Source organism: Aotus nancymaae, unplaced genomic scaffold (genome assembly GCF_030222135.1).
Source record: "Aotus nancymaae isolate 86718 unplaced genomic scaffold, 86718_ANA_hifiasm-v0.15.2.pri h1tg000058l, whole genome shotgun sequence".
Lineage (NCBI taxonomy): Eukaryota > Metazoa > Chordata > Mammalia > Primates > Aotidae > Aotus > Aotus nancymaae.
The window spans coordinates 8,767,324-8,787,220 of NW_026988472.1; the positions used below are offsets into that span (position 1 = coordinate 8,767,324).

The 19,897-nt window shown below is 43.8% G+C and overlaps 1 protein-coding gene across 6 annotated transcripts in view; it reads left to right on the forward strand.

Annotated features, from left to right (window-relative positions):
- The first annotated feature begins 403 nt into the window (after positions 1–403).
- Positions 404–19,897, forward strand: part of SHROOM4 (shroom family member 4) — a 237,519-nt gene continuing 218,025 nt past the window's right edge. For 5 of the 6 annotated variants that reach the window (XR_010338153.1, XR_001110483.2, XR_001110484.2 and 2 more), the window contains exon 1: positions 404–610. Coding sequence is in view for 1 of the 6 variants with exons in the window: in XM_012471573.2 (XP_012326996.2) it covers positions 494–610 (117 nt within the window). In the remaining 5 variants the exon portion in view is untranslated. The remainder of the gene's footprint in view (positions 611–19,897) is intronic. The other variant, XM_064364346.1, reaches the window with a different exon arrangement.

The window sequence follows — 19,897 nt, forward strand, 5'->3', positions numbered from 1 at the left end:
TTCAGCCCACTCAGCCACGCGGGCCGTCCACACTAACGACTTTCACCTCCCCTAGCCTGGGCTGGCTGGAGGGGCGGAGAACCCGGCAGTAAAGAGGAGGACCAAAGAGGGGCCCAGCTTGAATGAAACAATGTAACAATTGATGTGAGGCCTCGCCTTGCTCCCACTCCCCAGCCATCCTATAGGCGAGGTCCCAGTGACTGCCCCTCCCCATTGCTCCGTTTTCTTGTCCGTTACGCGCTATCCCTCCGCCTCTCCTTCTTTCTTTTCTTTTTTCCCTTCTCCATTCCCCCCCTCCCCCTTTCTCCAGCTCCGTGTCATTTCCTCCTTGCGCTCGCTCGCTGCCTGAGCGTCTCCAGCCGGGAGAGTAGGCGGAGCGGAGCGGTGCGGGGTGGCGTAGAGCTGGAGGGCGATGGTGGCGGAGCTGCTGGGGGCGGAGGCAACGTAGCCCCCCTCAGAAAAGGAGCCCGGCGGCGCCTGAGCCCAGCCGAGGATGGAGAACCGGCCTGGGTCCTTCCAGTACGTCCCTGTGCAGCTGCAAGGGGGGGCACCCTGGGGCTTCACCCTTAAGGGGGGTCTGGAACACTGCGAGCCGCTCACAGTGTCTAAGGTAAGAACTGGCGGCTCGAAGTCCTAACGGCGCCCAACTTTGAATGGACCAGCGAGTGCGAAGGCTGCTGCTGGACGGTGCCCTCAGGCCAACTTTGAAATTTAGTTAGGGCTGGGGGCGAAAGCCCCTCTGAGCGGCACGGAGGGGTCCTGCCACCAGTCCAGGCGCAGACATACCCTAAGGGTGGCTGGAATAGGAGCTAGGACCACGACTGGCCCCTGGCTAGAGCCTTGCGCCCAGACACACTCACCAGGGCGCTGGGGCGGCTCTTGCTCCCCCACGTCGGGGCGGCTACTCCCCTCACTTTGGGCTGGAGGAAGTGGCGGCCGTTGGGGATTTCTCCTTGGAGGCCCCTGCGTCCCTACGGGACAGTGAGGGACTGAAGGGACAGTCATCGCGGCTTGGCAGTCCTTTTGGCAACGTTGGCCCTCCATCAACCGGCGGGCCGTCCCTCTCAGGCAGGTTGCAGGGCTAGGGGCCGGTGTGGGAACGGAGATGAGGCATTGATGCCTTTTGCCAGCCTCACTTCCCACGGCCGGACGCGCACACATCCATTCAGCTCTCAGGGAGTTGTTGCCGCCGGTTCGGCTTGGCCTCTCCCTCCCTTCAGAGTCCAACTCCAGCGCCGGCGAGATTTCCTGCACGTTGAGAAGTGTGGAGGAAACTTTTGCGCCATGGAGCGCAGCTGTGCTGGAGCTGCCGCCGCCGCCGCCGCCACCGCCGCCGCCGCCGCCGCCAGGGTTTGTTTGTTTTAGGAGGCTGTGATCTGCTGGAAGCCAAGTTGCAGCTGAGGACAGGAGAGAGGCGCTCTCCTGAGTGCTCCAGAACCCCCAAAGCGAGCCTCCCCTGTAGGGGTGAGGGGTAGGGGCAGCTGGAGCTGTTACCAGGAAGAGTGACTTGTGGGACGACTCACCTTGAGGTGCCAGACTGCCAAGTGAACGGACTTCACGAACTTTATTCTATTTTTTTGTTGTTGTTTCTCTTAAATCCTCAAATCCAAAAAGCCCTCCCCCTTCCAACCCGCTTAAATGGCAGTTGAAGTTGTAGATGTGGTTTCAGGCTGGAGCTAGAACGATGTGTCTTTTCAGCAGGGAACAAATGTCACTGTTTTTTTGTGGGGGGTTTCAACTTTGGTCACTTCTCAGCAGAGGGTTCAGTAAATGTCCTCCGCAACACACACCCACAATAACCTGTGCCGCATTCGCCTTGCATTGGAGTTGCTGGTTAACTTGTAGAGGATCCTTCAGGCCTTGGGGCCCACACTCATAGCAACCCTAGAGGGTTGCCATGGGGTGTACCAATCAGATTGAGTAGTCTGAGGTATGCTGAGGCAACATTTGGGGGCCTGGCAGGGACCCCTCTGATCGTTAGCCTCCCCATACTAGCCCAGATCTTCATCCAGCACCCTTTCTTCCATACTTGTCATGTATTTTAACTAGCCTGAGATGCCTTTGTCATCTACCGTCACAACCCCTCCCGAGGCTGTCTCCCTCCAGGGTTCTCTGGAGAAAGTCATATGCTTTTTTTTTTTTTTTTTTTTTTTTGTAACAAAAACACTCAACTCCTTTTGTGAGGGGAATCCTGGCCTTCAGGAATTTCTTCTAATCGAGCTCCACCTCTCCCCCCTCTTTCCACTAAGGTCGCAATGGGATATGCAGCCCTCCATGGTCTGGCAGTTCCTCCCTTTCTTTTTCTCCTCACACCGCCCACAGAATTTCCACAGTCTGCCTAGACAACCTGCCTTGGAGGGGTCATTTTTCAGCTTTACCCGGAGCTGACCCATCTTGAGCAGCACCCCAGAGGATGCTCGCTGCTGTGGTCCTGGATCATTTTGTGAGCCAGTGTGAGCCAGTGAGAGCATGGCAGGGGGTGTTACTAAGTATGGGGCAGCCAGCAATTTGTGGTCTGGCTGGGAGATTATTTGAGGGTAGATGAGGGTTTCCTTGGCCAAGCTGTAGAGGAAGTGCTTCGTGTGTTGAGAGGCAGGGTGCCTTTTAATGATTCCCTTTCCACTGAATGTACAGTTGACCCCTATTATATGAAGGTTCATTATGACATTCATTTAGATATGCAGGGAGTAAAATTATTTCTCCCATTCCTCCCAAATAGTCTAGTCCTTTACAGTAAAAGTCAGTTATAACTGGGTTGGCCTTAACAGTATATAAAGGGACCATAGTATTTTTTTAAGCACAAAAGTTGCCTGTATTGTGTTTTCCTTGACAAGACACTATTTTGGCGTATTTCATTAATTCCTTCTTCATTTTTCTACCTTAATTTTATTTCCTTTTATGATTCAGAACAATACACCTTTCTTCTTGAAAACAGCCTTGTTAGTCTGTACACACTGATTGGTTTGGGTGGAAGGAAAGATAATTGGGTTGGCAGATTAAAAACTTGGGTTCTAATCCCTGCGCTGCCACTCTCTAGTTCTGGAATCCTAGGTATATCACTTGCCCTGCCTGAGTCTAGGCATCCCTGTGTCTAAAATGACATTCAAGTGGGTGGTCTTCAATGATACCATGACCATCTAGTAGCCAATTTTTTTGTTTGTTTTTGAGATGGGGTCTCACTCTGTCACTCAGGCTGGAGTACAGTGGTGCCAGCTTGGCTCACTGAAACCTGCACCCCCCAGGCTCAAACCATCCTCCCACCTCAGCCTCCTGAGTAGCTGGTACTACAGGCACATGCCACCACACCCGGCTAATTTTTTGTATTTTTGATAGAGATGGGGTTTCACCATGTTGCCCAGGCTGGTCTCAACTCTTAAATTCAAGCAATCTGCCTGCCTCGGCCTCCCAAAGTGCTGGGATTACAGGCGTGAGACACCGTGCATGGTCAAATAGCCAATCTCTTATGATAGCTCTGGCCCTCTTCTCAGAATGTTGCTGCAGAGTGAGGAAAATGAAGCTTTGCTTCATTTGCATACAGTGTTACTGTTTACAATGTGCTTCCTCATCCTTTATTTCATTACTTTCTTGTAGTCACACTGTGAGGCAGTCAGGAAAGATTGTGGAGAAACTGATGGAAAAAATGAAACTGATGTATTCAGTGGCTTGCCTATGACTATCATATGGAGAGTCAATGTCAGTCCATTGTGTTTTCTACTAAGAGAGTTTCCCATTCTTCTGCTAGTACTGTGGTCTGTGAAGGAGCACAGGGCAATAACTTTCAGAGATGTATCTAGTCTTACTCACCTCCTACTGCAGTGTCCCTTTCCATGCCAGCCTGTAATTCCACACTAGGTGAGGACTGGGTTGTGGGTACACTCTGATGGAGTCTGGACTCAGAGAGTAGAAGAGGACTATTTCAATGACTCCAAATCACTTACGATGACCTCAGGTCAGGGAGAGCCAGAGGTAAGGTGCAGGAACCACGGTGGAAAATGGCAGAGAATCTGCTTTGTGGAAAAAAACAGAAGCAGTTTGCGTCAGGGATGGTGTGGCATATATGCACACAGATATCTTGTAGTACAAGTGGAGATTTCTGCAGAGTGGGGGAATTTGAAAAAATAGTGATTAGTGGGAGAAGAGGACATGCAGTCTGAAAGTTTAGCTCATAGTTGTCATGGGAGACCCTTTGGACCAGGAAATGATCAAGTTGGGGAAATCATCAATTCCTGCTGGTTCCTATAATTTCCCTGAATATGGGGGATTCAACCGCCTGATTTATGGACAGTTGTATAGTCTCCCCTTGACAATCAAGTGGCAAAGAAAGAGAAAATTTTTTAATACTATTGCTGGATGTGGTGTCTTGCACCTGTAGTCCCAGCTACTCAGGAGGCTTAGGTAGGAGGAGTCCCTAGAACCCAGGAATTCAAGGCTGCAGTGCACCATTATTGGGCAACATAGTGTGACCCCCATCTCTAAAAAATAAAATACTATTGATTATCCAAAATAATAAGGGATAGTTTATGATGTTTTCCTATATCGTCGTGTTTCAAGTGAGATCTTGGTAACAAGTAAAAAAAACATGACCCACAAAGGAATAGGGCCTATGGGCATTATTGATTCCTTTGGTTAACATGTTATACTACCTCATTGACCCAGGAGTACTGTCTGGATGGAGTGGGGATTCTCTTCTAATCAGATGTGTCTGATAATATGTAGGCTCATGCGACATATTTTCCCTTTTCCTGGCTCATTTTTGGTAGATGTTTCCATCAGGCATAGTGAAGCAAGTGGGGCTAGTTACTGCCGCGGAACAAAACAGAGTGGGGTAGAGGAGTAGCCTGGAGGAGAAAGAAGCTTTACCCCCTCCACTTGATGTGCTCTGATATTGCTATATAATTTTAGCCTCTCTAGACCCAAGTCTCTATTTGCAGAATGGGGGATAGGCATACCTGCCCTATCTCTATTATCACAGATGATATGAAAATGAATTGGGCAAACTCTAATGGTGTTTGCCATCCTTAGCCTAGGACGGTGGCAGGGCATGCTCATTAAGTTGTTTTAGTCTGTATTCCGTTCCTAGTCTGACCTTATTTCTAGAAGCATGCAGAGAGGCAGGTGACACCTCAAGAGGATCTGGGTAAAGTCAAACTGAGGGTGTCTTGTGGCTGGAAGTAAATTTGGCTGTGATTTTGAATTCTTATTGGGTGCAGAGGTAGTATTATATGAACAATGAGAGTTCCTGTGAAATCTTTTGAGCTGTGTTACAGACCAGTGCCTGGCACTCACAAAGGGACCTTCATCAGGTGTGTGTCTTAGGAGCTTAGTCGAGCCTGGTTACCTACATGAATCCCCTCCTCATTTCTGCCTCTAGAATCACCAAAGATGTCCACTACCTCAGTTTTCCAGCTGCTGCCCTGTCCCAGAAAGCAGAGGGAATTTTGAGGCATGGATTAGAAATCCATAAGAGAGATACAAAGAAGGTTGGAGGGAGGTAGAGTAAGAAGCGTAGGTGGTATGGCTGGTAACCCTTGGCTGAGCTTTGAGTCCATACTGCTTTTGGCCCTGCTGCGTTTTCATAATACACCTGGTACCCCATTGAGAGCCACATGTATGCTTGCCTAAGTTAAAAAAAGGCCAAGCCTCTTAGAGGATTTTCCTCTCCAAAACCTCACATGAAGAAAATAATTCAACTCCAGCTGGAAGACACTTGAATATTGTTCCTTAAAAAAATTAAAATGATTTCCCCCCCCGCCTTGCCTTCCCCAATCTCCTCCCCAGGAATTTCTTTAAAGAAAAAAGAGAGACTTGAGATTAGAGGTTATGGATGATTATCTAGAGGGAACATCATGGCTTTTATAGTTAGGCTTCTTTAGAACTAGGGGAAAAAAGATGCTGACCCATCTGAGAAAAGTTAATGAAGAACAGCAGGGATTATGGGAAGGGCTGCTCTCACTGCCTGCCCCTCTAGCCCTCAAGCACCAAGTGGCAGACTTAACTCGGGGCTCCTAGACTAATTCTGTTCTTGGTAGAGACCTAGAATCAAAGAGTCTCAGAGTGAGGAGAGCCTTTTAGAAGTCACCTAGTCTAATCTTAACCATTTCATGACTCCTCCTGTGCAGTGTCCCTGAGTTTGTTCTACAATAGTCACAGGGGAGCTCATTCCCTTCTAAGCCTATCCATTCCGTTGTTGGAAAGTTTCGACTGTGGGCAGCTTTCCCTTTGTTAAGCTGCAATCATTTTCCTTTTACTTGTCATCCATGGGTCCTAGCTATATCCTCTGGACAGCACCACACAGAACAAGAATGCTTTCTCTGTCTTGGGAGAGCCCTTGGGATATCTGAAGACAAACATTAGATTATCTTGTTTCATTTTTCTAGCAGAGCCCTAGCTCTTTCAACTGTTCCTTCTGGGATGTAGGTTCCAGCCTTTCCTCCTCTTTCCTCCTCCCACTCTTGATGTACTTTAGCTTGTCCATGTTCCTCTTAAGTTATGGATCCCACAGCTGAATATAGTAATTGAGGAGAATATGGCCACAGTTGAGTATGAACATTCTTCAAAAAATATATATATAGCTGAAGATCACTTTTTGGTGGCCATGTCATACCAAGGCCCTGTGTCAAAATCTTTTAGTGGAAGTAGCTGTGCTGCTGTTAAGTCATACCTGCCTAAAGTCTCTATGAAGGCATCTGGGACAGCCACATAATAGATTTGAGATGGACACATTTCATCTCCTATTATTTATTTAGAATTTCTCCTGCCCCTAGCCCTGGCCAGCCTTGGTAAAGGCATTGTAGGAAATATAAGAGAGAAGACAGAAGCCCTGACTTCAAGGAGCATATATGTTTAAACAAAGAGGTTATTAAGTTACAGAGAAGGAATTTGTATACTAAAAGAAGGATATGGCATTTAATGAATAGCATTAAAGGCAGAATTCCAGATCTTTTTTATTTCCTTTTTACCTCTCTGAACTTAATTTTTTTCCCCTTCTGGAAAGAATAGTTGTCTCCAAGATTGAAGATGCTAACCATATGTGCCATACAAACGCTCCTCAAGTTACAGAGCCCCTACATAGGAATATAGAGACAGCAGTCTCTGTCCCTGACCACTGTCAGATATCTATTTCCTTGCATACTGTCACTGCCACTGATTGCAAAAGTGCCTGTGGTTGCTGCCATCCTTCAGCTCTGGGTTATTCTGTCTGTACCTAGAATAAACACAAGAGTGACTCCTGCTGGAGTTCTTACATCCACAGCCTCATTCTCTCCATGTCCCCACATTTGCCAGTTGTCATCTGAGCTGGGAAAATACCTTTCCTTACTACTAAAGCCTTGATCATGGAGTGGATTGCGGTGGGGCTTAATCTTTATTAATAATGAAGGGTAAGGGGTCTAAGGAAGAGAGTGTTGAAGTCTAGGAAACATGCCTTTACTGACACAATGGTATTTATAATAGTTACATTCAGAAGAGTTCTGGAGAAGCCTATTTAATCCATAGTGTATCACTGATTAAATTATATAACCTAACCATCATTTATAATGTTCTGTCTACAGGAAACAGAATTCAAAGCTCCAAGCCACTTATTTATAGAAGGTATTCTTGAGAAACAATGCATTTATAAATTAGGAACAAAAAGTGCTCTAGGTTGCTCTGTTACACAGTTCTAGGGAAGTGTGGGATTCCACTACCGTTAGTGCCCAAGGTGTTCATACCTTTAATGCTGGGACCAGATGTGTGTGCTTAGTTACATATCCTTCCAAAACTGAATTCCAGGTTTCCCTGAGAGTTATCTTGTAATCAGCAAGTAATCTTTTTATATTGGTTATGTTGATATCAAGATCACTTTCACTCAGCTTCTGTGGAGCCAAAATTTTGTCTCCTGGTGCTTCCTGAAATACTCCCTTCACACAGAATTCAATAAAGTTATTAATGAATAAGTTGAGACACCATTTTTTCTGGCTAAAGATTATGTTCTAAGGACTGGGAAGGGGTAGAGGTTAGTCTTCTTATACCTCTCTGCCCCATCCAGTGTAAATAGGCCAAGTGGAAAAATTGTCTTACACGTTAGTATTGCAACTGATGATCCGTTCTTCCTTACATCACACTGGCATGTTTACTTGGTCAGGTAGCCATCCTTGCTGGGCACTGAAGTTGCAAACGTCAAGATGACTTGATCTCTCAAATTGAGCTCTACCCTCTTTCCCTTGAATTCACCTCCCTTCCTCTTCTTTCACTGTGAATCTATGACTATACCATATCACAGAACAAGAACTGCCTAGTAGGAACAGAGACACATTTTCCATGCATCTAGGCTGTCCTTCTTTCATGTCAAGTCTTTGGTTCCCATCCCCCACCCAAGAGCACCAGTTGCTTGAGGCCTACATTTTGGACTGTGTCATTCAAGTGCCATTGCCTCTTTGTTCATTCATTGACTGTCCTGCCCTCTGTCCAAAACCCAATTTTTTTTTTCTTTTTTGGTCACAGTGAGCCCTTCTAGTCTGCTGTACCAGCTTTATCCCTCTTGGCTCGGCCATGCTTCCAATAGAGGGGAGAGGGAGGAGAGAAACTCACAGAGTGGAGGTTGATAAGTTTGAAAACACTCAGCAAATCATAAGAGAATCAGAGGGAAATTTCCTCACACTGCATCTCTCTCTATCCTGTTTCAGTGATGGACAAAATCTTTGTCGTATTCCTTATATTCTCTTATTAACTTGCTGAATAATCATGGCATGTTACTTTGGCTCTCCACACCCTCCTATTTCTTTTCAGACCCTCCATAGGACAAATTCTTGCTTTACTGAAGGGTTACTAAAGACCCCAGAATCCTTACTTGGTCTAGGCTGTGGAAGTGTGAAGGCTGACTGACAGCAGGCAGCTCTTGGAGTACATTGCTTTTCTCCACACTCCTACTTCCTATCTTTCCAGAAGTGGCTGTTTCCTGGTATGTTCTCAGAGAGGACATGGTCTGTTAACTTTCACTCAAGTCTTTTAATGTTACATCTGTGAGGAATGCAGGAGGTGGGACTAATGTGACAGGATCAAGGGTTAAGCCCAGTGACGGACAGACCCTTTGTGGTGTCTTTGGGCCCCCACCCTAATGCCACTCAACAGTTTCCTAGCTGTATGGTCTTCTCTCTTTCGTCCTGAGCCTCTGGCAGGGAAGTTTTCAATGCTTCTCCTATACCACCTTTCACGGTCCATAAGAAACTGATTTTTCTTTTGGGGGAGGGGACTTGAGGTGAGATGAGGTAGAGCTAGAAGTAAAGCTGGTTTGACTAGTTATTCTAGAAAGGGGGTAGAGTCCCATGGCTGTAGCCCCATCTTTACTTATGAGAGGATGACAGGCTAAAGCCTTGTCTTTGTTGGGCTGCCTTGCTGTTTTTCACTTATTTCTGTTTGTGTTTCATGTAAGTAAAAGCCACCCTGAAAACTTCTACAGGTAGGCAGCTTTGGATAGCATCTTACTCTGACTGAGAGTGTGAGTGATGACATCCTGAAGCTTCAGGGAGTAAGTACCAGGCTTGACTCTCACATTCTTTAGTGGACTTGACAGAGTTGGGAGTGCTGTATTAACTTAAATTGACAATCAGGAAGGATTAAGACAACAAGCCAAAGTAGATCAGGCAGGGATCTGGATACTTGAGTTGTGTGATTGTGCCTCACTGAGTTCAGCAACTTCTTGAACCCAAAGGTGGTCAAAGCCTAGATATGGTGAGATCAGAGAAGTAGTGGACCTGCTGTATAGCAAATACTGCTGTTTTCTAGGTGTTTTACATGTATTTTTATTTACTTTTACAGTAACTCTTTGAGGCCAGATATTAATATCTCCATTGTGCAGATGAAGAACTGAGGCTCAGGAGAAGTTAAGTGAAAGACTAAATATGTCACATAGTAAGTGGGAGGGCTGACATTCAAATTTACTTCTGTCCAACTTCAGATTCCATGCTCTTTCTACAATAGCATGTTTACACAGGTGAAAGAGAGAAATAAAAGAGAACTAGATAAGAATGAGGGATTGGGGGAGGGAGGGAGGGAAATGAAATTTAATGCAGAAACTGATAATATTATGAGTGTCTGCTTCTCAGAGGTCAGGGTCAAAGCAAGGTCTTTGTTTTGTTTTAAATCTCAAATCAGGGTAAGGGGACTGGATCGGTAATCAGAAGACCTTAAGTCTAGTTCTAACTCTGCCACTCATCATTTCTGTGACCCTTGGCAAGTCATTTTCCTCTCTGTATCTCAATTTTCCTGTTTGTAAAACGAAAATAATACAACCTGCACTGTTGTCCAGTAGGGAGAGAGATTCATTTTATCATTTATTTCATATTATTTTTAGCAGTATATGTGATTTAAGAAAGCAAGCAAGCACATTCCACAGGTGTCCCTTATTAAACAGAAATTCTCTTAAGAAAATTTTGAACCTGAAAATTCAAGTGTATGAAGTTACCTAATCATTGGGAGTTGTGTGAAATGTCAGGGCACCTTTAGTGTAATGTCTGCTACTGCACGAAGTTGGAAGATCAGACATGATTTCTGGCTACTGTCTGAACAGTCAGCACTTTCGAAGGCTAATGTCCTAAGAGCTCTCAATTAGGCCTCCAATCAATAATCAATCAATCAATCAACTGATCAACCTACCAACCAGTCAACACAGATTTGCTGAGCACTTTGTAAAGTGCCTAACCCTAAACTAGAGAATACAAGAGATAGCCACCATAGAAGATCTGGTCCCTGGATTCTCAAAAGAGGTAACAGTTTTGTTGAAGAGCTGCATTATTACAGGCCCAGGAAACAAAAAGCTTTAGGTACTGAAACTGTGGGGTAGGATCTAAGAGTAACATTTATTCAGTGGGAAGAGATTACATTGTGGGCTGATGTGGCTTGATGTTTTGTGGAAAAAGGAAGAATTGGAGGTAGGCCTTGAGGGAGAATAATAGGATTTAGGCAGTTAGGCCTGGGAGGAAGAAGGACTTTGATTCCAGTTAGTACAAGCACTGCATGTCCTAAAGACACAGACAGAAGACTGAGACCAGTTTGTTCACTCTGCAGCGTGTTGACAGCATAAGTGCAGGGCATGTGGTGTTTGTTCATTTATCCACTTATTAATTCATTCACTAAATTTTTATTGAGTGCCTGTTCTAGGAGCTGAGCTATTCTTCCTATGGCCTATGAAACCAGCACAGAGCTCCATAGATGTCACTTTTGTTTTCTAACAAATACTTTGTAGTGCATATCCTGGGCACTAGTTTTCTAACTTAGCACATATTAAATTTATTTATTTATTTTTTATTTTATTTTATTGTTTTTGGAGATGGAGTTTCGCTCTTGTTACCCAGGCTGGAGTGCAATGGTGCAATATCGGCTCACTGCAACCTCTGTCTCCTGGGTTCAGGCAATTCTCCTGCCTCAGCCTTCTGAGTAGCTGGGATTACAGGTCCGCGCCACCATGCCCAGCTAATTTTTTGTATTTTTAGTAGAGATGGGGTTTCACCATGTTGACCAGGATGGTCTCGATCTCTTGACCTCGTGATCCACCTGCCTCGGCCTCCCAAAGTGCTGGGATTACAGGCGTGAGCCACCGTATTAGCTCATTTATTAACTCCATTTTACACATGAGAAAATTGAAGAAAGAGAGATTAGGTAACTTGCCCAATGTCATATTGCTTGTGTGGATGGATACAGAAGTGAGTCAGTAGAGATCTTCTTGATTCTTGCAGAATAATGGGACATAAAGGTGAATGGATTTGAGCCCGGTATTCTGGATACCCCAGAAAAGAATGGATGCAAGTTGGAAGTAGGTAGCCATTTTGTTGTTTGGATAATCAGTGTATTAAGAATAAGGCACCTAGTCTACTGTCATACCACCCTGAACGTGCCCAATCTCATCTGAGCTTTGAAGATGAAGTACCGAGCACAGTACCAGTCACATAATTGCTTCCATGAGGAAAGACCTGAAGAATAGATAGATAAGGGCATTTTGAAGGAATCAGCCATCTTGGCAATTTGCTGAATTGTCATACATTAGTAAGTTGCCAGAGATTAGTGATAATGCATACCATTGAAGAAATGAAGAAGAGGTGGGAGTCAGGGATGAATCTAATATTTAAAATCTAGAAGGCTCTGAGAGATGATGGGAATTGGGAAGGGCAACCATGTTAATTCAGTTTTGGATCTTCTGAGACTGTGGTGTCTATAGGACAATCAAGAAGTCCCTAGGCAGTTGGGGAGCATGTTTATTTGAGGCCACTGATCAGTTAAAACAACAAAACATTATTTGGGGAACATAATGACCCACACAGACAATTTACTAATCTACTGGTTGTTGTGGCAATGAGTTAATTGCCAGACAATCTTGTGCCCCAAAGATAGTAGAACAGACCTGCATTGTTATTTAATGGGCTTTCCTGGCCATAACTTTGTCTTGCTATCTCTTCCAATCTGTGGGATGCCTAGTCAACTGAGGTGTTACTGGTTGAAGTTCTTTTTGTACATCTCAGAACTTGAAGTGATAGGAAAGTCCAAATAGGAAACAAAACAAAACAAAAAAAAAATAGAAGAAGCTGCCAAAAGGCCAAACTTCAGACTGGAATGTTAAAATGGTTTGAGGCTGTTAAAAAACATCAGTTAACTTGCCAAGATGTTTAAGGACTGTTTTCTCTATATGAAAAACAAAGTGTGGTCGCTTGGTAAGGCAAACCTCAAACCACTAGTTTCAAGTCTGTGTTGCATTCTTCTTGTTAGCAGTTTTATACTCTCCCTATAGTGTAGTATTATTAATCCATAAATATCATTGTTAATGTTCTACAGTAGTATTGGTTCTTAAATTTGACTTTTTAAAAAGCATTGTTAAACTTGCAAGAATGATTTCATTGCCTATAATGGTGTCTTCACCACACTACAATAAAGGGGAAATAGAGATTTACTTTACAAATTCATTTGTTGCAAATGTGGTTGGGAAATATTGCTTTATTATTAAAAGACTTTTGCAAATTGGCATAATTATCTGACCCCAAACCCTAGCAGTGCTGTCCTTTATACTTACATGAAAATCCCGGGAAAGATTCCTTTTATGTGCAGATAGACTTGCCAATATTAGGACCAGTCCAGCCCTCCCCACACCCTCTTTATTCTTCTTGGATTGCCTTTCCATTGCCACTTTGTGCAGCATCACCTGATTTTCTACATGGTGAAGAACTGAAAATTGGAATGTTGTAAAGATGCTTATGCCATGGAACGTGGTCTAAATTAACTCCTTTCCTACCTTTCTGTAGACTAAACTTTCTTCTTGCTAAAAGGTTAGTGACCACATGTGTTCCTTTACCTAGCTCCTCTCTTTGACAAGATGAAATAGCTTGTAATTTATATTTGAAATTGATTTGAATCTGTAGCTGCTGGGGAGATTTTTGTGTAAAAGATTGCCCAAGTGCTCTGGTTTTTACAAGCGCCTGCTTGCTAACTTCTCTCTGTTGTGTGAGCCCTGGTGGGAGGGTGCTGCTCTCCTTCTCTGGAAGTAAGGGGCTCACGATGTAATTTGCGTGTTTTTCCCGTGCCTTTGGCTGAAGAAATGTGCAGTGTTCTGAAACCTGCCCAGACCTTGCACATGCTGTATCTGCTTAAAGAGGGTTTTGGCTCTTAGCCCTTCTCAGCTGCATTAGGGTTCAGGTTACATCCCTCTCCTCATCTAACCACTAATAAAAGCCAAAATAATTAAGGATCAGGGAGAGTTAATTCCCACTGCTAAGACCCAGGTGGGGCCCTTCCATCTCCCACCCCCTAGGTTGGAGCCCTAAGTTAAGGCTGAACTTTAGTCTAAGCCTATAAGTGACAGTGATCTGGAACAGGCCCCAGAAAAGCACTTGGCGATCAGGTTTTGCCCCATGCTGGCTGTACGTGTTCTTTCTCTCTCTCTCTCCCCCTCCCTCCTTCCCTCTCTCCCTCCCTCTCCCGCTCTTTTCTCCCTTCCCCACCAGGTTGGCATCTTAGAGGAGACCAGTGACCCCAGGGACAACTGATTCTGTTGCAGCAATGGAAATGATACATCATACTTCACTTTCATCTAAACTGAGAGATTCAGATGAAGCCTCTGTTTTTTTTCAAGCCCTTGACCCAACTTCAGTACAACATTAGGAGTCTCATTCAGAATAAGAAACATCATTGATATATCTCCCAACTCAAAAGAGATGCATAGTAATGAGCTCTAAGATAGTGAGCTCAGATGGGAAAGGGCAGCTTTAAAGGACGATCTTGCAAGAGCTGGGACAGGCAGGAAGAAGCCTCATTCTGGAACAACTACACTACTGTAGTGGCCTCCTCAATGGTTTTTTTCCCTTTGATCATCCCCTCCTCCCTCCCTTAAAATTATTTAATGGTTCCCTGCTGCCTGTAGAATAGAGCCCAAACTACTTTTGCCTGGTGTTACAGACCATTCTCCATCTGGCTCTAGTCTTAGCAATCCTTCCAGGCCCCAGGTTTTCAGGCAGAATGGTTTCCTCACTGTTTCCCAAACCCACTTGGGAAATTCTGGCCTCCAATTTTCTCATCCTGATGTTCTTTCCAGTGGCTAGACCTCACACTGCGTCCTTGGAAGGACTTCTCACTTCTCTGGCCCTCTCCATAGGACCTAACCTTCAAGCCCTACCTCTAAGCCAAAAGGGCATCATCTCTGATTGCTCCTGGTGGAAGCAATCACTCCCTCTTTGGAATGCCTGAGTTCTGGTTTTCCAGTAGCCATCTTTGGGTACTTTGGCTCTCTTGTGTTTGGTTTGCTGGATCAGGATCTCCTAGAGGACAATGGCTGTATCTTCTATATCTTTACCATCGTCAGCACAGAGTAGACTCTCCAGCATGGTTTGCTGGTTTAGACAATACGTAAGAAGAGTCAAGCAAACATTTTTTACTCAGTAATTGGTCATCTTTCCACTTTCTACTTCCAAGCCCAAATTAGGAAGAGAATATGACTAGATGATCTGGATATACTGGCCAAGTTTCCCAAAGTTTGTGTGACACCCCACCTCAGTGTGGGTGAGCCTTGAATGACACACACATGAGAACTAGAGACACAGGGAATACTTAGAAGAAAATATTGGTGGGGGCAGAAGTTGAGAAGGATCCCAGAGGCAACCCAGGATGAGAAGGGGGATGGCAGCAGTAGAAGATGAGGTTGACTACCTGCTTGTCCCCAGGCGGCCTGAAGTTTCGTTTATAACAGTTGAATGTCACGCTGTGCTGCATCCTGTGTGGAAGCTGTGTTCCGAGGTTTGAATGTGGGAGAGGCTGGCTGGCTGATGATTGCAGCATTTCCCATGCTGTTGGGACGCGTTGCTGTGAGACTCCTAAAACAACAGCCATCCCACTTGTTGCTATCTGTTTAAGGTGGGTGTAGTGTGTGTCTTCTGCCTAACTCAAGTGTTTCACTGCTTTAGCTGAGAGGCAGTAGCTTTGGGTGAACACACTCTGTGTGTGTGTGTGTGTGTGAATGTGTATGTGTGTGTTTTCACTTTTTCTTAAGCAAGCTCTAATGTGTTCTGTCTGACTGGCCTTGGATGTGAGTCACTGTCTGGTATTTATGCCCAGTGTCTTAAGTGTCCTTAGTATTTGACCATGACATTGTTTTTCTCCCTATTTTTCTCAAAGCTGAGAATGCTGAGAAGGGTCAAAAGGAACTCACTCTGTCTTCATTCCAAATGAGGTCTAATATCATTGGTGGCTTACTGTCTCTGTGGCAGTCAATTAGGTTATGTAAGGGCACTAAAGGGAACAGGTTGAAATTCACAGTAGTAGTACTGTGACAGTTTAAAAGACACACTATAGGGGCTTCTCTTAGTTTGTTCCTGTCCAGGATACAGTTGGAGAGTTCACCCACTGGAATGACTTTAGGAACAGGCCTTGAAAGGTGCCCTAGGAAGTGTTTGTCCTTATCATGATCACGTAATAAATATGAAAGGAGTACAAACAAACTGAGAAAGCCTTAGAGACATGATCCAGCATTTGCAGGCATTGGTGAGAGAAACAGAATGTTAGCTTCCTCCTTACCGTTGTTTCTATTAAGTCCTTCCAAGATTGAAAATGTTGTCTTAGAAGCAGGCTCATAGAGTGTGGGAATGGTAAACCCCATCAGAGGCACTGTTGTTATCAAAGGGACAGAGCCTCAGATAGGAAGGACATGGCTGCTAGCATGGTCATTTGGAGGCCAGGCAGGCAGTAAATCATTTGAGAATGAATTAAAGGTTTAAAGGGCAGGAGGGAATTCTTTGGGTGACCTCATAGGTGCTTGAAAAATCAAAGGGATAGCTGATGGGCTTTTATGTTTTCAGGGCTGGATCGGAGGGTCAAGGGAATGGAAATGCACAGTAAAGAATTGGCGTTGCTGTTTTCATGTGCTTGGGAACACTAACTCCAGGCTGGTGATGGTCAAAGTTACCATTAATTAAATGCATATTTATGTTCTGGGAATTTTAAATGCATACTCTCTAATCTTCTCATCTCTACTGTAAATTAAGTGTAGTATTCCTATTTTACAGATGAAAATAATGAAGTTCAGAGGGGCAAAGTAATGTTCTCCAAGTAACCAAGCCAGTAAGTGGTAGAGCTATGATTTGAACCCAGCTCTACCTGACTCCAAATCCTATTCTTGTCCCACTGTACCTTAGAATGTTACTTCAACCCTGAAGCCTCTTTTTGTGTTTCATATTGTCTTTTTAATACCATTGTTAACTATTGTTATGACTATATTCTGTGTTTCATAGCATTGGACAAAGGTGGGTCTCACATATCAATCATTTCACAACTTTCCTGGGAAGCTTGTTAAAAAACACAGATTAGACTCCCAGGATGAATACAATGTACAAGAGGTACTTAGTAATGTCCCTATTGTAAGATGCAGAATTTAAGGCTAAGAGGGTTAAGTAACTTTCCAGAATTCATTGGACCAGTAACTGGCAGAGCTGGTATTCAAATTCCAGTTTATCTGATTTTTGAGTGCCTGTTCTTTCCCATGCTCCAGTTGCCTCCCAAACTAGAAGGGGAGTAAGCAATAAACAAAAAACCAGACTTGACCCTTTCGGCCTCTACAAACGTACCCTTCTTACTCCCCTCTCTGTCAATAAATTTTTTTAAGTGAGGGGTGGCCTCCCTCTCTCCCTCTTCCCTCCTTCCTTCTCTTCTAGCACAATTTATTTGTTTAAATGGTTATTTTGTGGGTAGACGATAAATGTTCATGGAAGAAAAATTTAAAAACTATATAAATGGGTACATCTTTCTTCATTCATGTTCCTAACCCACCTAATTTCCCTTCCCAGTGGCAATCATTGTTACCAATTCCTTGTGTACTCTTCCAAAGATACCCTTCCAAACATACGTTATATGTAGGCATGTTGTATATGCTCATATACATGCATGCTCAGTGTCTCTATTTCCTCACTGCCTGTCTTCCTGAATCCTCTGCAATCTGGCTTCCGATGAGGTCTTCCTGAGGGCCAAATGTACTGACCTTTTCACTGTTTTCATCATCCTTGTTTTCTCTGTACAATTGCTGTTTTTCAATTATTTGTTGAATAGTAACATAGTTATGTGGTTTAAAAGCCAGTTAGTATGAAAAGGCAGATAATAGTTTTCCACTCATCCTTGTCTCTCATCTGTTCAGTTTCACCACTATCTCCAACTATGCTTAGATATTTTTATGTGTCTTTTCAGAGCCTCTCTATACATACACAAGCAAATGTCAATACAGATTCTTTATTTTGCCTTTTATACAAAACGTAGCATACTAAAACAATTTTCTGCACTTTGATTTTTTCACTTACATATCCTAGAGGTCTTTCACTCTCAAAAATACAAAGGTTATCTCTATTTTTTAACAGCCATGTTGCATTTAATTATTTAAACAGTCCTTAGTATTGCCAGTTATTGGCATTGTTTCCAAACCATTCAGACTCGACCCTCTCCAAACTCTGCTCCCGGTATAGCTCCTGTGACACTGAACTCTCTTGATTCTGCATCTTCTCTTGCTGTTTCTCCATTCTCCTCTGTGAATCCACTGCCTCTCTTATCTCCATCCTGTGGATATTCCTCAAGGCTCAGAGCACAGCCCCTCCCCCATAACTCTTTTCTCTGTTTCTTCTTTCCCCATTCTCCTTCCCCCATTCTTCCCCGCCTCCTCTTTTCCTCAAGAAAGCAATGAGATCTCATAGCTCCCAAATCTCTAGTCTTAATATTTTCTACTGTCTGATACCGTCCACTGGAATATATTTTTTTACCTCATGTCCCAATATATCTACAATGGAACTTATCTTCCCCTTGTAAAATGGACTCTTTCCTTGGCCTCCCCACCTCCCACTCAGCTAGCATTAAAATCATGGAGTCACTGCTTACTCATCCCCTATTCCACATTCTGTCAGTCTTCCTTTACAATAACCTTCATATCCACCAGCTTCTTTTCAATTCCTGCTACTCCCACCTTCTTCCAAGCTCTTATTACTTTATGTCTGGTTTCTGGATTCCTGGCTGGCTTCCCTGCTTCTAATATCACTCCTTTTAAATTTATCTCATAAGATACTTTTTCTATCCAAGAATTTTAGTTTTCCTGTCTGTATAATGAGGAAGCTGGACTGACTGGTTGGTCTCGGAGGTGGGTTAAAATCCTAGCTCTACCATTCCTTCCACCTCTGACATTCTAGACCAGAACTACCTCTAACATTCTAGACCAGAAATCTTCCCAGTGTCTTCCCACCTCCCACCATTTCTACTCTCTGTACTGCTCTCTCTCACTTGAATTGTCACTATGGCTCTGTGCTCCCAGCAGTGACTTGCACAAATCTTTCTTCCATATTGGTCCTAGAGTCTTTATCCTAAATTAACTTACAGTTGAAAGAAATCTTAGAGGCAGGCCATCCAAGCTGACCAACACTAACCCGCTGCCTGAGTGCCATTAATAACACCCTTGAATTTGGTTGGTCAGACTCTGTTTGGTCTGAATGATTCTATTGATGGAGAACATTATCTCATAAGGCAGCCCTTTGTATTGTCAGATAGCTGGAGTTGTTCTATATCTCCTACCACAAACTGACACCAACCGATCTGCCTTTATGATACTCTGTTATTAAAAACTTGCTTCATCTTGGTTTAAGTTCAAACCCCTCAGGTCTGGCATCCCAAGAAATATGGCTCCTCTCTTCTCCTGTAGGCTAAAATCCTGGATACTTCTTTGTACTTCATCCACATTTAAAAAATAACTAATATTATTTCAGCACTTATTGGATGCCAGACACTGTTCTAAGTGATTTTACATGTATTATTTAATCCATACAGCAACTATGTAAGTTTCTATTATTATTCCCCATTTTATAGAGAAAGAAAATGAGGCATGTGGAAATCCAAGAGATTTACGCAGAGTCTTACAGTTAGTAAATGGTAGAGCTAGGATTTTAACCAAGAAAGGCTATCTCCAGAGCACATACCCATAATTACTGCACAGTCAGCCTCAAATGTGACAACAATTTTATGAATATGTCCAGTGCCTTGTTATCATGGTTTCTTAAAATGCATTTCTAGTCCCAGCTACTTGACTAAATCTTACCTATTCTTTGAAGGTCATCACAAATTACGCTTCCTTCTGGTCCTGTTCTACCCCATCTTCCATCTGGTGCTCACCATGTTCTTTCTAATGAGTTGGGCATGCTTGTTTTATATACTTCATGGGATATGCTCCTCGAGGGCAGGGCCCAAACATATAAACTGCTGGATTAGGCTTTTAACGCCAAATATGTTTCTTAGAACATTTAACAAGTAGAGCTATGCTTTAGGAACTTCTGAGACTTGAGATTTCCTCTTTTTGAGTTTGTATGAATCTCTTCTTTCTAAATCTGGCTCTAAATTCTTTCTTTCTTAGGCTGTTAATTCATTTCTG